The sequence below is a fragment of the Pocillopora verrucosa genome, chromosome 4, assembly GCF_036669915.1.
Source record: "Pocillopora verrucosa isolate sample1 chromosome 4, ASM3666991v2, whole genome shotgun sequence".
Taxonomy (NCBI): Eukaryota; Metazoa; Cnidaria; class Anthozoa; order Scleractinia; family Pocilloporidae; genus Pocillopora; species Pocillopora verrucosa.
This window is the reverse complement of record NC_089315.1, coordinates 18,351,265-18,370,233: the sequence shown is the minus strand read 5'-3', so window position 1 is coordinate 18,370,233 and position 18,969 is coordinate 18,351,265. Positions and strand designations below refer to the sequence as shown.

At 37.5% G+C, this 18,969-nt stretch overlaps 1 protein-coding gene across 1 annotated transcript; it reads right to left on the bottom strand.

Annotated features, from left to right (window-relative positions):
• Nucleotides 1-2,064: 2,064 nt before the first annotated feature.
• Nucleotides 2,065-3,093, bottom strand: LOC131796608 (adenosine receptor A3-like). Its single transcript, XM_059114204.2, has one exon. The coding sequence runs from the start codon at nucleotides 3,091-3,093 to the stop codon at nucleotides 2,065-2,067; it is 1,029 nt and encodes a 342-aa protein (XP_058970187.2).
• Nucleotides 3,094-18,969: the final 15,876 nt, after the last annotated feature.

The following is an 18,969-nucleotide window of genomic DNA, read 5'->3' as shown; positions in this document are numbered from 1 at the left end:
TTCAGAATATCTGTCAATATAAACCTTTAAAGAATAAAAAAGTCATAAGGTCATACAGCACTGTGAAGCGGTTCCATTTCCTCCTATGCCTGTATCTCTGACCGGAAAGTCTGAAAATTTTCCCAACTGCGTGCCTACTACTTAACTCATTTCGCTCTGAACAACAGCTGACGTTACGTTCGGAACGTCAGCTTTACAAATTCTCTATGGTGGCCAATTCACATGATACAGTTGCTAAAACCAAATTATCATATAATTCCTTCCCCCTCCCGGAACCATAGTTTCTTTAGAAACTGAAACCGACCCCTTTACCAAAAAACTCACCTATCGGTGAGAGTTTCTACGAAGTTAAGTTGGCCATTGGTTACCACCTTTATGACACAGAAGACCGACCTAAGTCGTCAAGCAGTCTCTCATTCTCAGCGATATCCGTTGCGTGAGTCAACAGATGTATTGATATATTCGTGCTATTTAGGGTAACGGGTAGAGAGTAGAAACTGTCTTCTTGTAATGCTATTTTTTATTACTCATGTTCAAATAGTTTTTTTTTAGGATATAATTACTCTGGAACCTTCCGTGAATTCAAGCTTTTTCAGGCGACTATTGAAACTGTAAGTTGTCAAAAGTTTTATTCCGGTCTACTTTCCTAGCCTCCAGGATATGTTTGAAAAGCTCGGAACATCTGTCCCTCCGTATTCGTTTAATTTATGAAAAGTTTCCTAAAACCCTCAAACACAAATACCTGTCAAAAATTTGGCATATGTAGAATATCATCTGACGGCAATAACTTTTTGTTTTTCACACACGTTCAAAAAATTGATGTCTTTTGTTTATACCCAACATCTCTCGATTCTAGTTAGGTCAAGTCCCCATCCTGCTTAGGAGTTTTCATCGCTTCATTCCTTGAAATGATGAGATTTACATTTCAATGTAAAGATAAGTAGGAATTATTTTATCCACTTTTTTATCCACATTTTAACAACTGCATATGAATATCGAAGCGATAAAATGAATGATACATGCATCTTGATTGGTTCTTCGTTATAATGTATTGTCAGACTAGAGGGGGTATATATTAGTCATATATGACAATTATATTCCACGTTGCCGTAGAGATCTACAGTAATAAATTACAGAAAATGTCAAAATAAGGTAAGAACGTGATTAATGATACCCTCGCCTCTGCCTCGTGTGTTACTTTTTTGTTCTTACCACGTGATCGTATACTAATCTTATAGTAATCGTATACTTATCTTATAGTTTATATTTTGAACTGTTTCTTTCGTGATCGTACCCTATACCATAAGGTGTCTTTGTGCAGACACCTTTGGTACATCTGTTCGAACTCTTTATCTTTACAAAATCCTTTATCATGCAAATTAAATTGTTTTATAGTACTTTTCTGCCTTTTCTGTCTAGTATATTTAACGAGAAATAGAAAGTCCAAACTTAGTATTATGTGTAAATGAGCAAGCATTTCTCTGTGTGAGTCAGCAATCAATGGGAGAAACTGGCAAACTATTCTCTTGTTTACTACCATCGGCCAAAGAGCCAGCCTTCCCGTCAATTTTACTGAGGTGAATCAAAAGTGAAAAAGAAAGAAAACAAACAACTATAAAACACGATCAAAAGTAAAACAGTAAAGCAGAGGGCTCCATGTCATAAGAGCTGACGAAGCTGTTTCCTGAAAATGGAATAAATCTACAACCTAATATCATAATTACATTTTGCGCTTTCCTGCGATTCATTTATTTTTCTTCCTTTTTTTCTGTTTCTGAAGTTCTGGTTACTTTAGAAAATATACCTGACCGGTAATGACTCTGGAAGTTGTCAACTAAGGTGAAGTTCTTATCCTGTCATGTATTGCCGACTTAAATGTAGACAAATAGTGCCTAATTATATGTCTCATTTATTTGAACAATTTTTATTTAACACTACCGTTGTCATTTCCATCATTTTAGAGGCATCATTAGGTTTTTAACTTCAAGTGCCTGGCATTAAAATATTCAGCTTGTGTTCTACCTATTTCATTTTAATCGAGTTCCAGCTAGTGAATTATGTGTTTTACAGTTTGGTATCCAGAACATTCTGTTCGAAAGCCAGTTCACGATTAAACTCAGCGGTCGTTCCGTGCCTCTCTTTCCTTCTTTTAGAAAGCTTTGTGTTTACAGCTGCTTGCACATGTCTTCCTGTACAACATAAAGTCAGTGCTCGTCGAAACTCAGCAATTCTTAATGCGTAAAAAATTGGATTGACAAAAGAGTTCAAGTAGTTGAAAAGGTTTGCCGCATAATAAAATTGTCTTGGTACATGGAAAAACCATACATACATTAATAAGTTTAACAAAACTAGGGGCAGCCAAGCGAGTAAAGTAAGGCCAGATACAATTAATAAAGTCTTTGTTAAGCGCTTGTTTTGTAAGTCTCGGCTTTCTTGATGTGAAGCGGCGACTCTTCCAGTTTGAAACTTTTTCCAAATACCAATATTACAGCCACATGTGATTAAAATTAGAATCAAAGTGTATGGCCCCCAAAAAAACATAGTATACTTGTAAGAAAACAACAGGTTTGAACCGGTCCACATTGCAGAAATAAGGAGAGCTAGTGCCCACACTGAAAATATAGCAATGCAGTATGCTTGTGTCGATAATGTTCGATGCTTAAACGGCCAACGTATAGCGTAAAATCTTTCACACGTTATGAACACTGCAGAAATAAGAGAGGCCTGCGAGAAAGCTGTGTCAATGATCATGTAGGGAATTAAGATAGTCTTGTTGGTCCATAAGTTTCCAACGAACGTGGTCCATAGGTGGAACTCATACCCGACATCGTAAATGTATACTGGTAAACTCAAAGCTCCTAGGAACAGATCAGCAAACGCCATGTTGACAACTAGTAACAAAAATTTCTTGCGAATATTTTTGTTCTTCACAAAAATAATTATTGTGAGTAAGTTTCCCACGACAACTAGAATAAATGTTAGCGTTAAAGCGCTGCACAATGCAATGCCTTCCCCCTGAGTACCATCATATGCATCATTTGTATCGTTTAGTCGGCTGACACCAGCAGAAGACGACGAAGACGTTTTGTTCATTTTGAGATGATACTGAGACAACGATGAAGAAGCCAGGGTACAACATATGTTTTGTGCCTCTTTACTGTTCACTGACCAATTACGAATGCAAGCACTCCACTGACCGTGACACCTTATTGATGACAGATATCGCCCATTGAGTTGCGGAGGAGGAAGTCTTTTTCTCTTTAAAATGATGCATGTTTTAACATGCACCTGCAGCTGTCACTTAAAGTGTTTATTTTCCCTCAGTGCGGTGCTTGTATAAGTGTGCGCGTTCTGATTGGTGAGCCATTGTTACATAGATAAAGAGCTCTCACCGCTGTTTGTTTATCTTGCAAACAGGCCCTGTGTTTGGATTTCGTCTTACGGCACAGACAAGGGTGCCGCTTATGGGAAAAAGTTATTAAAAACCGTGCTGATCTCAGTTAGATGTCGAACTCGGTCTTTATCATTTAAACTTTTCAAATCTTTGCTAAAAAAAAAAAATACCTGGACTTCAATGAACAACGGTTCAATTTATCGTAAATAATGAAGAAACTCTCCATTTCAGTTCCAATATTGGACTTTCTCAATTAAAATTGGTTTTCATGACCTCGCCGGGATAAAAAAAAACTTGGCATTTTTAAAGCAGCCGAGGCAACCTTTCCATTACGTACTAACTACTACACATTTCCTTGTAAATTAGTTACAAGAATTTCATTTCTGCTGGATAATGTGTGAATATTGTAGGGAGAAGTTACATGTTGAGCACTTCTGGGTGTTTAAGGGTTAAACCAAGTTTCCCGACCTCTTTAATGTAAACACTCTTTAGCCACAACGACTTCAGAAACAAAGTCGGGGTGAGGGGGGAGGCAGTATTATGCGGAAAAAGAAATTGATTACAATAAAAACATCGCTGCTCCCGTGCTGGAACATCTATTGAATGGGATCCCCTAATCTGATAGAAATTAATTCTTGAGGAGCCCATGACTCCTCCACATAGGATACATGGACATGCACCGCCTAAGGCAATGGGTTTTGAGCTTGGGGGAGGGGAATTTTAAAATAGGGTCAATTTTTGTTGCGTATGGGCTGCTGACCTATCAGAACCCCTACCGCATTATAGCGGAGCTCGCAGAGCGTAGCCCCATAATTATACAAAATAGTAGTAACCCATCAAGCCGAAAAAATTTGGATGTACGACCGTACGACCGTACAAGGTGCTACTTTTAACATGCGTGGTCAACTGATTCAAAGAGTCATTTTTGTTCAGTCCAGTGGTCAGTGCACTGGGCTCCGAGTCGGTTGAACCGTTGTTCATTGAAGTGCAGGTTTTTTTTTTTTATTTTTCTAGCAAAGATTTGAAAAGTTTAAATGGTAAAGACCGAGTTCGACATCTAACTGAGATCAGCACGGTTTTTAATAACTTTTTTCCATAAGCGGCACCCTTGTCTGTACAATATATCAACTCTATTGAAAACGCAATCCAGTTTATAGTCAACTCCAGTCGTGAAAATAAATATACCCTATCCATCGGTCGGAAAACGTATATGGATTTGATCATTCTGGTCGTAAATTGATGGTAGTCTGCAAGAGGATGATATTTCGGATGACATACTAAAGTCATTTTCGCTTCAACTCCGATGAAACCAAAGGGAAAGACAATAATATCAAATTTCGTCATTCGAGCTGAATTTTGAGGTAAATTTACCAGTTTGTCTTTGGCTCTGACGCTTATTTATGCTAAGCGCGATACAAGTTCAACTTTTAGAGACCAAGTTTGAAAACGAGTGTGGGTCTTGGTTTGAAATAGAGCCAGGTCCTAGGAGAGGAGGGGTCGGGTACTTTGGTCAATTTTTACCGAGTATGTACCGCTGGCCTCTCAACCTATTCCGTGGCCAATTATAGACACCATTGCAATCACGTTTAGGCATATGTGATTTTCCTGATCCCAACTTAGTCACTTTCTGGCATTGCATCTACTTTATAAAGCCTGTTAAGGAGATCATCCTATAACAAATGAATCTATTTGTTAAACAGGATGCAGATCACTTGATTTTTCATCTACATTAAAAACATTTTGGTGCATTTGAAACTTTTACCTGCAGAACAATAATACAAATATTCTGGTGCATTTGGTTCTTACAATTTTCACATCCTTACTTAAAGCAATTTTTTCACTCTTAAAATCCCGAAAATGTGCGAACCCATTCTAGGGTTATAGCGGGTTTCGCCCATAACGAGTTTCGCACATATCGTTTCGCCCAGAACGAGAATGGTTTCGCCCAGAACAATAAAGGTTTCGCCCATAAGTAAAACTTCTACACTCTCACTCGGAAAACGTCAACCTTATAAACGTTTGTATGCACAGAATGAAGAAAAGTGACTTGACCTGAGATCAGGAAATTTTGAAACGAACAAGTTACTGTTGAAACGAACAAGTCAATTATAGCTTTCACTGTGGAGCGGGGATTGTTAAGGTAATTCGCGCACGAAATACTGCAGAGACGTCCGTTTGTCGTAAAAGCATTGCTATGATTTTTTTGCATCACTTTTCTTCTCGAGAATTAAATTAAACGCTTTTGAAAACACTTGCGCGTGGAACATATCATCGTTGCAAATCTTTTGTACACGGAAGATAAGTTCCGCACGCCAGCTTATGAATACATGTGAATACGGTTTCGTGAATACTAAAACAAAGGAATCGAGAGTTAAAGATTGTATTTCTGACATAGGTACGAAAGCTTTAACTTAAAGGAAATTACCGTCTTGCACAAAAAATCTCAATCAAACCTTATCAATAGAATTTGAAAAGCTTACTCTTGCAAAAATATCTCACCTGTTCGCTTATCAATAGATTTTCACTCTTGCAAAAAAATCTCACCTATTTATGCCTGGGCGAAACCATTCTCGTTATGGGCGAAACGCTTCTTGGGCGAAACTCGTTATGGGCGAAACCCGCGGATACCCATTCTAGTAACTCTATTGATATAGTCAATCCAGTCGTGAAAAATACCATCTCATCCAGCGGCACATCCCCATTACCAAGAAGCACCCGACGAGTATTTTTTTTCCAGCTGGAAGATCATGACGCATCGCACATCCAAAGTCCCTGCAGAGGCTAACTCATCCGACTTTGAGTTCAGCCGTGAAAAGAGACATTAAAATTTGGAAAATAACATTCTCCAAACAAATTCTGTAACCTCTCATTTAAAGTCTGTCCTTTGTCATAAAATCATGATTTCCGTTTGATTCAAGTGGTTATCAAAGTCATTTAATTTTAAATTGAACATGAAATTGTCAAAATTTGAGCAATATTGATTCTATTTACTTCCTCTTCAGGTGTGCACGACACAGACTCAAATATTTGCAAAATATGAGTGCAGCTTCCAAATTTCAAAGAACCACTTTAAAAACGGACGACATCAGTACCAGAAATTTACAAAATATTTACATTTATAAAAGGTAAGTTTTAAGCAAAATGTTCACAGTAAAATAATGGCAGATGTTTCTGTCGGCATAATCCCTTTCCCGATCGTATTGTCTGTAATTAAAGTAATAAAGCAGATGAAATCTATTGCAATGGGTAACCGTAATCATTGTATGTATTTTGTTTGTCGGAATATATCTCCCAAGTGCCGAACAGCTAATAAATAAATATTAAATTGTTGAGTGTGAGTGTCGAAGATATTAGTCTGGTTTTACGGCACTATTATCGCTTAAATGAACTATGCAAATCACGTCCATTTATTTTGGTAAAAGATCCAGTAAATATGTAATGTCATATTGCTCTTTTTAATTAAGATGTTCGAAGTAAATTGGTTGGTAAGAGAAATAAGAAAATATGTATAACTTGTTTATATGCAATCATTGATTGATTGAGTGACAGTGTCCTTTTGGAGAGGATATGAGGTCACACAGTGACGTGAACTGTGCATTATATTCGATTACTGGTTGATGTTGAATTTGCATTGACTATCCGAAAAGTCGAGAGCAATCAATTTACGTTGTCTAACTTCAAAGTTCAAGCTTTACAAACTGATCCGCTGCTATTCCTTCGGAACCTTTAATCATTACAGTTAAAAATGAAAGAAACAACGGGAAACGAATAATTAATTACTTTCTGTAGTTTCCCCTCCCCCCTTATAACTTTGTTGCTGACGATTGACCCCCCCCCCACCGCATGATAAAACCATGTGATCCCCCTCAAAATTCTCCACCCTCCGTCATTGAAAAGACTGGTGTTCAGGGGTAAATGTGAAACATATTTACATACAAAGAGCAAACGTAGGAGTATTCAGAATATCTGTCAATATAAACCTTTAATAGTTCAGTTGTGAGGAATGTCCTCTATCTCAGGAGAACCAGCGAGCATCAGAAAGAATCAAAAGATCATAAGGTCATAGAGCGCTGTGAAGCGGTTCCCTTTCTGTCGTCAAGCAGTCCCTCATTCTCAGCGATATCCGTTGCGTGAGTCAACAGATATAGGCGCAAAAAAAAAATAGAAAAGAAACACTTGATACTGCGGAAATTCTGGAAAGAAAATCAATGCTCTACAATAGAATTTTAACCGCATCTTTGCCAAAAAAATCTCAATGGCATTGCATTGAAGTGTTGTGGCACCGTATTAAGCGGTCACCCTGTATCTAACGATCGGTTTTCAAAGTCTCGAAATTTGTTCCCCTTTACTACTGTAATTTCTCAACTCTATTAAGCGGTCACCTCTGTTAAGCGGTAGTGCTCACCCTTCACTGAGTCCTAGCGGTTTATTTGTATTATTTCCACCTGTATTGAACGGTCACTCAGAGCGAAACCACTTAAATTAAACTAAGAATTCTCGCAGTTCCAGCAAAACTTACCTCATGTTTTTCTCCCGAAATCAATGTTGGTAATATTTCTGTAAAAATATTCTCTTGGTTGTCGCTTAGAATATAAAATGACGTTTTTTATCGTTTGTTACAACATCTCTATTCTGTGGAACCTGTATTTAGGTGGTCAATCCGCCATTCCCCGTTAAATACGGGTTAGACTGTATTACCAACTGCGTTTCTTGACGTTCTCTAATCAATCTCTAACTTGCTGACAATTTCATCCTTCAGAATGCTATTGATATATTCGTTCTATTTACGGTAACTGGTAGAGAGTACATACTGTCTTCCTGTAATGCTTTTTTTTAAATGACACATGTTCAAATAGTTTATCTAAGGATATATTTCCTCTGGAACCTTCCGTAAATTCAAGCTTTTTCAAGCAACTATTGAAAGTGTAAGTTTTCAAAAGAATTATTTCGGTCTACTTTCCTAGCCTCCAGGTCGTGTTTGAAAAGCTTGGAACATCTGTCCCCCTATATTCGTTTAATTAATTAAAAAGTTTCCAAACAACCTCAAACATAAATACCTGCCAAAATTCAGCATATATCGAATATCATCTGACGGTAATTGCCATTTTTTTTAAAACACGTTCAAAAAATACATTTCTTCTGTTTATACTCGACATCTCTCGATTCTAGGCCAATTTCCCTTCCCGGTTAGGAGATTTCATCACTGTAAAAATTTGCCGTTTCTGAAGTTCTGGTTTCTTTAGAAAATATACCTAACCGGTAATGACTCTGGAAGTTGTCAATTGAGACACAGTCTCGTCTTGTCTCGTTAATTTAAACAATTTTTACTTAACACTACCGTTGTATTGAACAATCACTCAGAGCGAAACCACTTAAATTAAACTAAGAATTCCCGCAGTTCCAGCAAAACTTACCTCATGTTTTTCTCCCGAAATCAATGTTGGTAATATTTCTGTAAAAATATTCTCTTGGTTGTCGCTTAGAATATAAAATGACGTTTTTTATCGTTTGTTACAACATCTCTATTCTGTGGAACCTGTATTTAGGTGGTCAATCCGCCATTCCCCGTTAAATACGGGTTAGACTGTATTACCAACTGCGTTTCTTGACGTTCTCTAATTAATCTCTAACTTGCTGACAATTTCATCCTTCAGAATGCTATTGATATATTCGTTCTATTTACGGTGACTGGTAGAGAGTACATACTGTCTTCCTGTAATGCTTTTTTTTTAATGACACATGTTCAAATAGTTTATCTAAGGATATATTTCCTCTGGAACCTTCCGTAAATTCAAGCTTTTTCAAGCAACTATTGAAAGTGTAAGTTTTCAAAAGAATTATTTCGGTCTACTTTCCTAGCCTCCAGGTCGTGTTTGAAAAGCCTGGAACATCTGTCCCCCCATATTCGTTTAATTAATTAAAAAGTTTCCAAACAACCTCAAACATAAATACCTGCCGAAATTTAGCATATATCGAATATCATCTGACGGTAATTGCCATTTTTTTTCACACACGTTCAAAAAATTCATTTCTTCTGTTTATACTCGACATCTCGATTCTAGGTCAATTTCCCTTCCCGGTTAGGAGATTTCATCACTGTAAAAATTTACTGTTTCTGAAGTTCTGGTTTCTTTAGAAAATGTACCTAACCGGTAATGACTCTGGAAGTTGTCAACTGAGACACAGTCTCGTCTTGTCTCGTTAATTTAAACAATTTTTACTTAACACTACCGTTGTCTTTTCCATCATTTTAGATGCATTACTAGGTTTTTAACTTCAACCTCCTGACATTAAAATATTCAGCTCGTGTTCTACTTATTTCATTTTAATCGAGTTTCTAGCCAGTGAATTATGTGTTTTACATTTTGGTATCCATAACATTCTGTTCAAAAGCCACTTTATGACTAATCTCAATATCCATAACATCTTGTTCAAAAGCCAGTTCACGACTAAACTCGGTCGTTCCGTGCCTCTCTTTCCTTCTTTTAGAAAGCTTTGTGTCTCTTTCCTTCTTTTAGAAAGCTTTGTGTTTACAGCTGCTTGCACATGTCTTCCTGTACAACATAAAGCCAGTGCTCGTCGAAACTCAGCAATTCTTAATGCGTAAAAAATTGGATTGACAAAAGAGTTCAAGTAGTTGAAAAGGTTTACCATATCATAAAATCGTTTTGGTACATGGAAAAACCATGTGTCAACGATGAAGTAGTAAATTAAGATAGGCTTGTTGGTCCATAAGTTTCCAACGAACGTGGTCCATAGGCGGAATCCATAACCGACATCATAAGTGTATACTGGTAAACTCAAAGCTCCTAGGAACAGATCAGCAAACGCCATGTTGACAACTAGTAACAAATATTTCTTGCGAACATTTTTGTTCTTCGCAAAAATAACTATGGTGAGTAAGTTTCCCACGACAACTAGAATAAATGTTAGCGTAAAAGCGCTGCACAATGCAATGCCTTCCCCCTGAGTGCGATCATATGCATCATTTGTGTCGTTTCGTCGGCTGACACTAAGCAGAAGATGACGAAGACGTATTGGTCATTTTGAGATGATACTGAGACAAAGATGAAGAAGCCTGGTAATCCACAAACCTAACAACCCAGGTCGACCCATCGTTTCTGCCTGTAGTTGTCCCACTGAACTTATTTCCAGCTATTTAGACAAAATTATGGCACCTATCGTCAAAACTCTACCGTCTTACATTAAGGACAGCCAACATGCACATGACATTTTTCGTGACTTTAGTTTCCTCGACCAAAACAAACTTATTTTCACCATGGATATAACATCTCTTTACACTGTCATTCCCAATGACGAAGGTCTCCGGGCCCTCAAACATTTTTTTGATCTACGCACTGTTAAGCAACCTAGCTCTGAAAAACTACTCCGTCTGGCCGAACTAGTACTCACACTCAATTGTTTTTCATTCGGTGGTAACCACTACAAACAAACTAATGGCGTGGCCATGGGTACTAAAATGGGACCCAGCTACGCCAATCTTTTTGAAGGTTTTATCGAACATCAATTTTTTAGCCAATACCACGGCCCAAAACCTCAACTCTACGACCGCTACATTGACGATTGCATCGGCGCTACCTCCTCTACCAAGGAGGAGCTCACTCAATTTATAACCGCCGTCAATTACTTTCATCCGGCTCTTAAATATACCTGGGAAATTTCCGACACTTCTTTGGCTTTTCTAGACATCAAAATTTCAATTGAAGGCAACGGCTTATGTACTAGTGTTTACTACAAACCTACAGATTCACATAGTTACTTGTTGTATTCATCCTCACATCCATCGCACGTCAAGAACTCCATACCTTTTTCACAGTTTCTCAGACTTCGTCGTTTATGTAGTGACGACTCTGATTTTTCCGAAAAATCAGAGGCAATGTGCCAGTTTTTCGATAAGCGCGGCTATCCTGTTTCTGTCGTTCAAGCGGGCTACCACCGTGCCCAACAAATCGATCGACAGGCAGCACTACAAACGGCCGAGAAGGAGAACACTGACCGCATTCCATTTACTCTTACATTCCACCCTCACAACCACGCAGTTAAATCTATCATTCTTAAAAATTTTAAATTACTCCAAAACGATTCAGAGACTGGCACTATCTTTTCGCAACCCCCACTTATTTCATTCAAACGTGACAAAAACATAGGCAACTTTTTAGTCAGGAGTTCATTTCAAACCTATGACCAATCTGGAACTTTTAAATGCGCTCGCTCACGATGCAAAACTTGTCCTTTCATTCAAAACGTAGAGAAAATATCGGGACCCAAAAGATCCATTAAGATCATTGATCACTTTACGTGTACCTCCGCCAATGTTATTTACTGCATAACTTGCACTTATTGCAATAAGTTATACATCGGCGAAACAGGAAGACGACTGGGTGACCGGTTCCGAGAACACCTTCGCGATGTGGAAAGATAGACAAGGACGCATCCAAACCAGTCGCTAGACACTTTAATCTTCCTTATCATTCTAAACAGCATATGGCAGTTTGCGGCCTTTCCTTACATCTAGGCAGTTCGGAAAGCCGTAACACACTAGAACAAAAATTTATATTCCAAATCGGCACCCTTAATCCCCACGGAATCAACGAGCGCTTTTCATTCAACTAATTTATTCCTGTTTTCTCGTCACCATATTCCCACCAATGGCGTAGCCCCACTTTCTACATATAAATCCACACACAACCCACAATTCCTGTAATCGCTCTGACGAAGGGCTAACGCTCGAAACGTCAGCTTTTTTACCCTTTACGGTGGCTAATTTACGTTTTCAACCCAGTTGTTAACACTAAATTACCTGGTTGCAACATATGTTGTGTTCCTCTGTACTGTTCACTGACCAATTACGGATGCAAGCACTCCACTGACTGTGACACCTTATTGATGACAGATATCGCCCATTAAATTGCGGAGGATGAAGTTTTTTTTCTCTCTTTGTAAATTTCTCTTAATAAAAATGGTGATCTTTATGACCGTTATTACTGAAAAGTAATATGTGACAGCAGTAGGTACATGTTTCGACAGGCACCTGCAGTTGTCACTTAAAAGTGTTCATTTTCCCTGAGCGGTGCTTGTATAAATGCACGCGTTCTGATAGGTGAGCCATTGTTAAATAGATGTAGAGCTCTCACCGTCGTTGGTTTATCCCGCAAGCAGGCCTTTGTGTTTGGATTTCGCCAAACAAGGGTGCACAGACAAGGGTGCCGCTTATGGAAAAAAGTTATTAAAAACCGTGCTGATCTCAGTTAGATATAGAACTCGGTCTTTGCCATTTAAACTTTTAAAATCTTTGTTAAAAAAAAAACAAAACAAAACCTGCACTTCACTGAGCAACGGTTCAATTTGTATAGGTAATCACACGATTTCGAGTTCAATTTGGAATAAATAAGCAGGAGTAATTTTTTTAAAGACTAACAAAATTGTGGTCTTTCAAAAAAATTAACAAGTGCTTGTTTATTCCAAATTGCACGAGAAAAATCATGTGATTTCGTGTTAATAATATACATGGAAAAATACGAGATGGCTTATCATAGCGGAGCTCGCAGAGTGTAGCCCCATAATTATACAAATTGGTAGTAGTAACCCATCAAGCCGAAAAAATTTGGATTTACGACCGTGCGACCGTACGACACACCGTACAAGGTGCTACTTTTAACATGCGTGGTCAACTGTACCGCGGGCACGCCAACGCCTCAGCTTTGTCCAGTAGTCCAGTGGTCAGTGGACTGGGCTCCGAGTCCGACGACCCGTTCATGTATATTATTAATCATAAAAATTGAAGAAACTCTCCATTTCAGTTCCAATATTGGACTTTCTCATTAAAAAAATAGGTTTGATGACCTAGCTGGGATAAAAGAAAAAAAACTTGACATTTTTATAGCAGCCAAGGCAACATTTCCATTACATGGTAACCTGTATAACCCGCGTTCTGAACGAGTGGGTATTCATTTAACCCTTTAACGCCCAACTCCTAAGATCTGATTGCTAATTCTCCCTTCTAACTACTATACATTTCCTTGTAAATTAGTTACAAGAATTTGCTGTTAGATCAAGATAGCAACTTCTACCTGATAAGTTTCAATATTCTCTTTACATTTCTGCTGGATAATGTCTGAATATTGGGTTAAGCTAAGTTTCCCGATCTCTTTAATTTAAACATTCTTCGATTATGCAAAGTGAAGCATGGTGAGCCCGAAAAGGTCGGTTTATGATGGTCAATGCCCTTCTTGTGTCTAAAATCTTTGTAACATATATCTATGCACAAGAGAATATAAAGTCTTCTATATTCTCTTGTTGTGCATTACCATCTTTATATGTAACTCTCCATTTTTACAATTCTATTCTGCTCCGGTTATTTGAGTATAGAGTACTCTTAATAAGTGAAACAATACAGATTTAGTATTTTTATTTCTATTTTAATATATAATTCTGTTGTCATATTTACCGTCGACTAGTGGACCCACAACGACTGCAGAAACAAAGTCGGGGCGAGGGGGGAGGCAGTATTATGCGGAAAAAGAAATTGATTACAATAAGAACATCGCTGCTCCACTGCTGGAACATCTGTTAAATGGGATCCCCTAGTCTGACAGAAATTAATTCATGAGGAGCCCATGACTCCTCCACATAGGATACATAGATATGCACCGCCTATCAGAACCCCTACCGCATTAAAGTCTATTCTGTAGCCAATTATAGACCCCATCTTAGTCACTTTTGGTGATACGGTAACAAAATTTAACCGCGATTCTTCTAATTATTTTTGTATTTTCTTCACCCCAAAGTCCCGAAAATATGTAAACCCAATATATGAACTCTATTGAAAACGCAATCCAGTTTCTAGTCAACTCCAGGCGTGAAAAATAGGTATACTCTGTCCATAGATCGGAAAACCTGTATGGATTTGATCATTCCGGTCGTAAATTGATGGAAGTCTGCAAGAGGATGACATGTAGGAAGACATACTAAAGTCATTTTCGTTCGAACTCCGATGGAACCAAAGGCAGAGACAATAATATCAAATCGTGTCACTCGAGCTGAATTTTTTTAGGTCAATTTACCAGTTTGTCTTTGGCTCTGACGCGTACTTATGCTTAGCGCGAACCAAGTTCAACTTTTAGAGGCCAAGTTTGAAAACGAGTGTGGGTCTTGGTTTGAAATAGAGCCAGAACCTGGGAGAGGGGGGGTACTTTGGTCAATTTTTACCGAGTATGTACCGCTGGCCTTTCAACCTCTTCCGTGGCCAATTATAAACACCATCGCAGTCACTTTTGAGCATATGTGATATTCCTGATCCCAACTTACTCACTTTCTGGTTATTCATCTACCTCATAAAGCCTTTTAAGTAGATCATCCTATAATTAATTGATCCATTTGTTTAACAGGACGCAGATCACTTGATTTTTTACCTACATTAAAATCATTTCGGTGCATTTCAATCTTTTACCTGCGGAACAACAATACAAATATCCTGGTGCATTTGGTTCTTACTATTTTCACATCCCTACTTAACCCAATTTTCCTACCCTTAAAACCCTGAAAATGTGCGACATCTTTCTAGAAACGCTATTAATATAGTCAATCCAGTCGTAAAAAATGCGATCTCATCCAGCGGCACATCCCCATTACCAAGAACTACCCAACGAGTATTTTTTTTACAGCTGGAAGATCATGACGCATCGCACAAGTCCCTGCAGAGGCTAACTCATCCAACTTTTGAGTTCAGTCGTAAAAAGAGACATTAAAACTTGAAAAATAACATCTTCCAAACAAATTCTGTAACCTCTCATTTAAAGTCGGTCCTGTGTCATAAAATCATGATTTCCGTTTGATTCAAGTGGTTATCAAAGTCATTTAAGTTTAAATTGGACATGAAATTGTCAAAATTTGAGCAATGTTAATCCTGTTTATTTCCTCTTCAAGTGTGCACGACACAGACTCAAATATTTGCAAAATATGAGTGCAGCTTCCACATTTCAAAGAACCACTTTAAAAACGGACGACATCAGAAATTTACAAAATATTTACATTTATAAAAGGTAAGTTTTAAGAAAAACGTTTACGGTAAAATAATGGCAGATGTTTCTGTCAACATAATCCCTTTCCCGATCGTATTTGTCTGTGATTAAAGTAATAAAACAGATGAAATCTAATGAAAAAAGTTTACCGCAATCATTGTTTGTATTTTGTTTGTCGGAATATATCTCCCAAGTGCCGAACAGCTAATAAATAAATATTAAATTCTTGAGTGTGTGTGTCGAAGATATTAGTCTGGTTTTACGGCATTATTATCGCTTAAATGAACTATGCAAATCACGTCCATTTATTTTGGTAAAAGATCCAGTAAATATGTAATGTCATATTGCTCTTTTTAATTAAGATGTTCGAAGTAAATTGGTTGGTAAGAGAAATAAGAAAATATGTATAACTTGTTTATATGCAATCATTGATTGATTGAGTGACAGTGTCCTTTTGGAGAGGATATGAGGTCACGCAGTGACGTGAGTTGTGCATTATATTCGATTACTGGTTGATGTTGAATTTGCATTGACTATCCGAAAAGTCGAGAGCAATCAATTTACGTTGTCTAACTTCAAAGTTCAAGCTTTACAAACAGATCCGCTGCTATTCATTCGGAACCTTTAATCATTACAGTTAAAAATGCCCAATCTAAGTTTAATTCCGTATACAATATTTCAGGTAATATAGACTGGAAAAATATTTATCTATTGCCGGGTCGAGTCACTCTTGACACTAGAACGAGAGCCTTTCAATACAAAATCTTAAATCGTATTCTCTACACCAATAAAATCCTATATAAAATGAATTTGGTTCCTTCTCCGATGTGTACCTTTTGTGGAGATCACGAAGAAACTCTTGAGCATCTTCTAATCAGCTGTACTTACACTAAAAACTTTTGGCTTTCGGTTATTTCTTGGTTAAATACTTACAATATGAAAATTGATAAGCTTGATGAGGTAACAATCCTCTTTGGTATTTCCGATAATATCCCTGGGAATTGTTTGTTAAATCACATAATCATTCTTGGAAAATATACCATTTATTCATGTCGTTGTAAAAATATCAAGGCGTCTGTATCCTTACTGAAGGCTAAAACATCTGAAACTCGGAAATTTGAATTTTTGATTGCAAAAAAGAATAAAAAAGAATCTATTCATTATAAAAAATGGGAAAACATGTTATTGTAACTCAATAGATGAGTATCGGGTATTAACAGTTATAGACGCAGTTGTATATACAGTCGTTCTACCAAAAAAGGAATTTGATGTAGAAGTATTTGTACAAATTAGGTTTATATTATTATATAACCACAACATAAATTAAATCTAGCCGACTGTGAATGTAATGTAACGCAGTATTTCGTAATTAGTGTTAGTGAGTAGCGTAAGCGTTAGTGTAATTAACTTTGTATTTGTTTGTATTATTCTAGTATTTGTGCTTTAAGTGAAAATAAAAAAAATAATAAAAAAAATAAATAAATAAAAAAAAAATTAAAAAAAAAAAAAAAATGAAAGAAACAACGGGAAACGAATAATGAAATGGAAAATTAACTACTTTCTGTAGTGCCCCCTCCCCCCTTATAACTTTGTTGTTGACGACTGACCCCCCTCCACCGCATGATAAAACCATGTGATCCCTCTCAAAATTCTCTACCCTCCATCATTGAAAAGACTGGTGTTCAGGGGTAAATGTGAAATATGAAAAACAACATATTTACGTACAAAGAGCAAACGTAGGAGTATTCAGAATATCTGTCAATATAAACCATTAATAGTTCAGTTGTGAGGAATGTCCTCTATCACAGGAGAACCAGCGAGCATCAGAAAGAATCAAAAAGTCATAAGGTCATAGAGCGCTGTGAAGCGGTTCCATTTCCTCCTATGCCTGTATCTCTGACCGGAAAGTCTGAAAATTTCCCCACTTGCGTGCCTACTACTTACCTCATTTCGCTCTGAACAACAGCTGACGTTACGTTCGGAACGTCAGCTTTACAAATTCTCTATGGTGGCCAATTCACATGATACAGTTGCTAAAACAAAATTATCATATAATTCCTTCCCCCTCCCAGAACCATAGTTTCTTTAGAAACTGAAACCGACCCCTTTACCAAAAAACTCACCTATCGGTGAGAGTTTCTACGAAGTTAAGTTGGCTATTGGTTAACACCTTTATGATACAGAAGACCGACCTAAGTCGTCAAGCAGTCTCTCATTCTCAGCGATATCCGTTGCGCGAGTCAACAGATGTAGGCGCAATATAAAAATACTCGATGCTGCGGAAATTCTGGGAAGAAAATCAACGCTCTACAATCAAATTTTAAGCGCATCTCTGCCAAAAAATCTCAATTGCATTGCACTGAAAGTGCTGTGTTATTTTTCCCTTTTTTAGCGTCTTCAGGTCGTTAAAATCCTCCCTTGGTTGAATTATTCTTCAACCGTTCGCTTTGAAGCGTCTCAAGCTGAATTTGGAAAGCCAAGTACAGTCCAACCTGCATGTATAAAGCGGCACCGTATTAAGCGGTCACCCTGTATCTAACGGTCGGTTTTCAAAGTCCCAAAATTTGTTGCCCTTTACTACTGTAATTTCTCAACTCTATTGAGCGGTCACCTCTATTAAGCGGTCGTGCTCACCCTTCACTTGTTTGTATTATTTTTTACTTGTATTGAACGGTCACTGAGAGCGGAACCGTACAGCTCAAACTAAGCGAAGATTTCTCTTTCAAGCAAAATTTCATCCATTTATTTCCCCTGAAATCAATGTTGGTAATATTTCTACATGAAGTGGTCAGGAAAAGAATGTAAAAATATTCTCTTGGTTGTCACTTATGACATAAAATGGCGTTTTTCTTTTATAACATCTCTATTCTGTGGAGCCTGTATTTAAGCGGTCAACCTGATTTAAGCGGTCAATCCGCCATTCCCATTTAAATACAGGTTTGACTGTATTACCAACTGCGTTTCTTGACGGTCTTCAATCAATCTCTTACTTGCTGACAGTTTCATCCGTCAGAAAGCTATTGATATATTCGTGCTATTTAGGGTAACAGGTAGAGAATAGAAACTGTCTTCCTGTAATGCTATTTTTCATTGACTCATGTTCAAATAGTTTATCTAAGGATATATTTCCTCTGGAACCTTCCGTAAACTCAAGCCTTTTCAGGTGACTATTAAAACTGTAAGTTGTCAAAAGTTTTATTTCGGTCTACTTTCCTAGCCTCCAGGATATGTTTGAAAAGCTTGGAACATCTGTCCCTCAATATTCATTTAATTTATGAAAAGTTTCCTAAAAAAAAACAAACATAAATACCTGACCGTAATAACTTTTTTTTTTCACACACGTTCAAAAAATTGATGTCTTCTGTTTATACCCAACATCTCTCTATTCTAGCTAGGTCAATTCCCCATCCTGGTTAAGATATTTCATCGCTTCACTTCCCATACTTAATGCAAATGTGTCAGCGCGAGTCCTTGAAATGGTGAGATTTACATTTCAATGTGACGATAAGTAGGAATTACTTTTTCCACTCACAA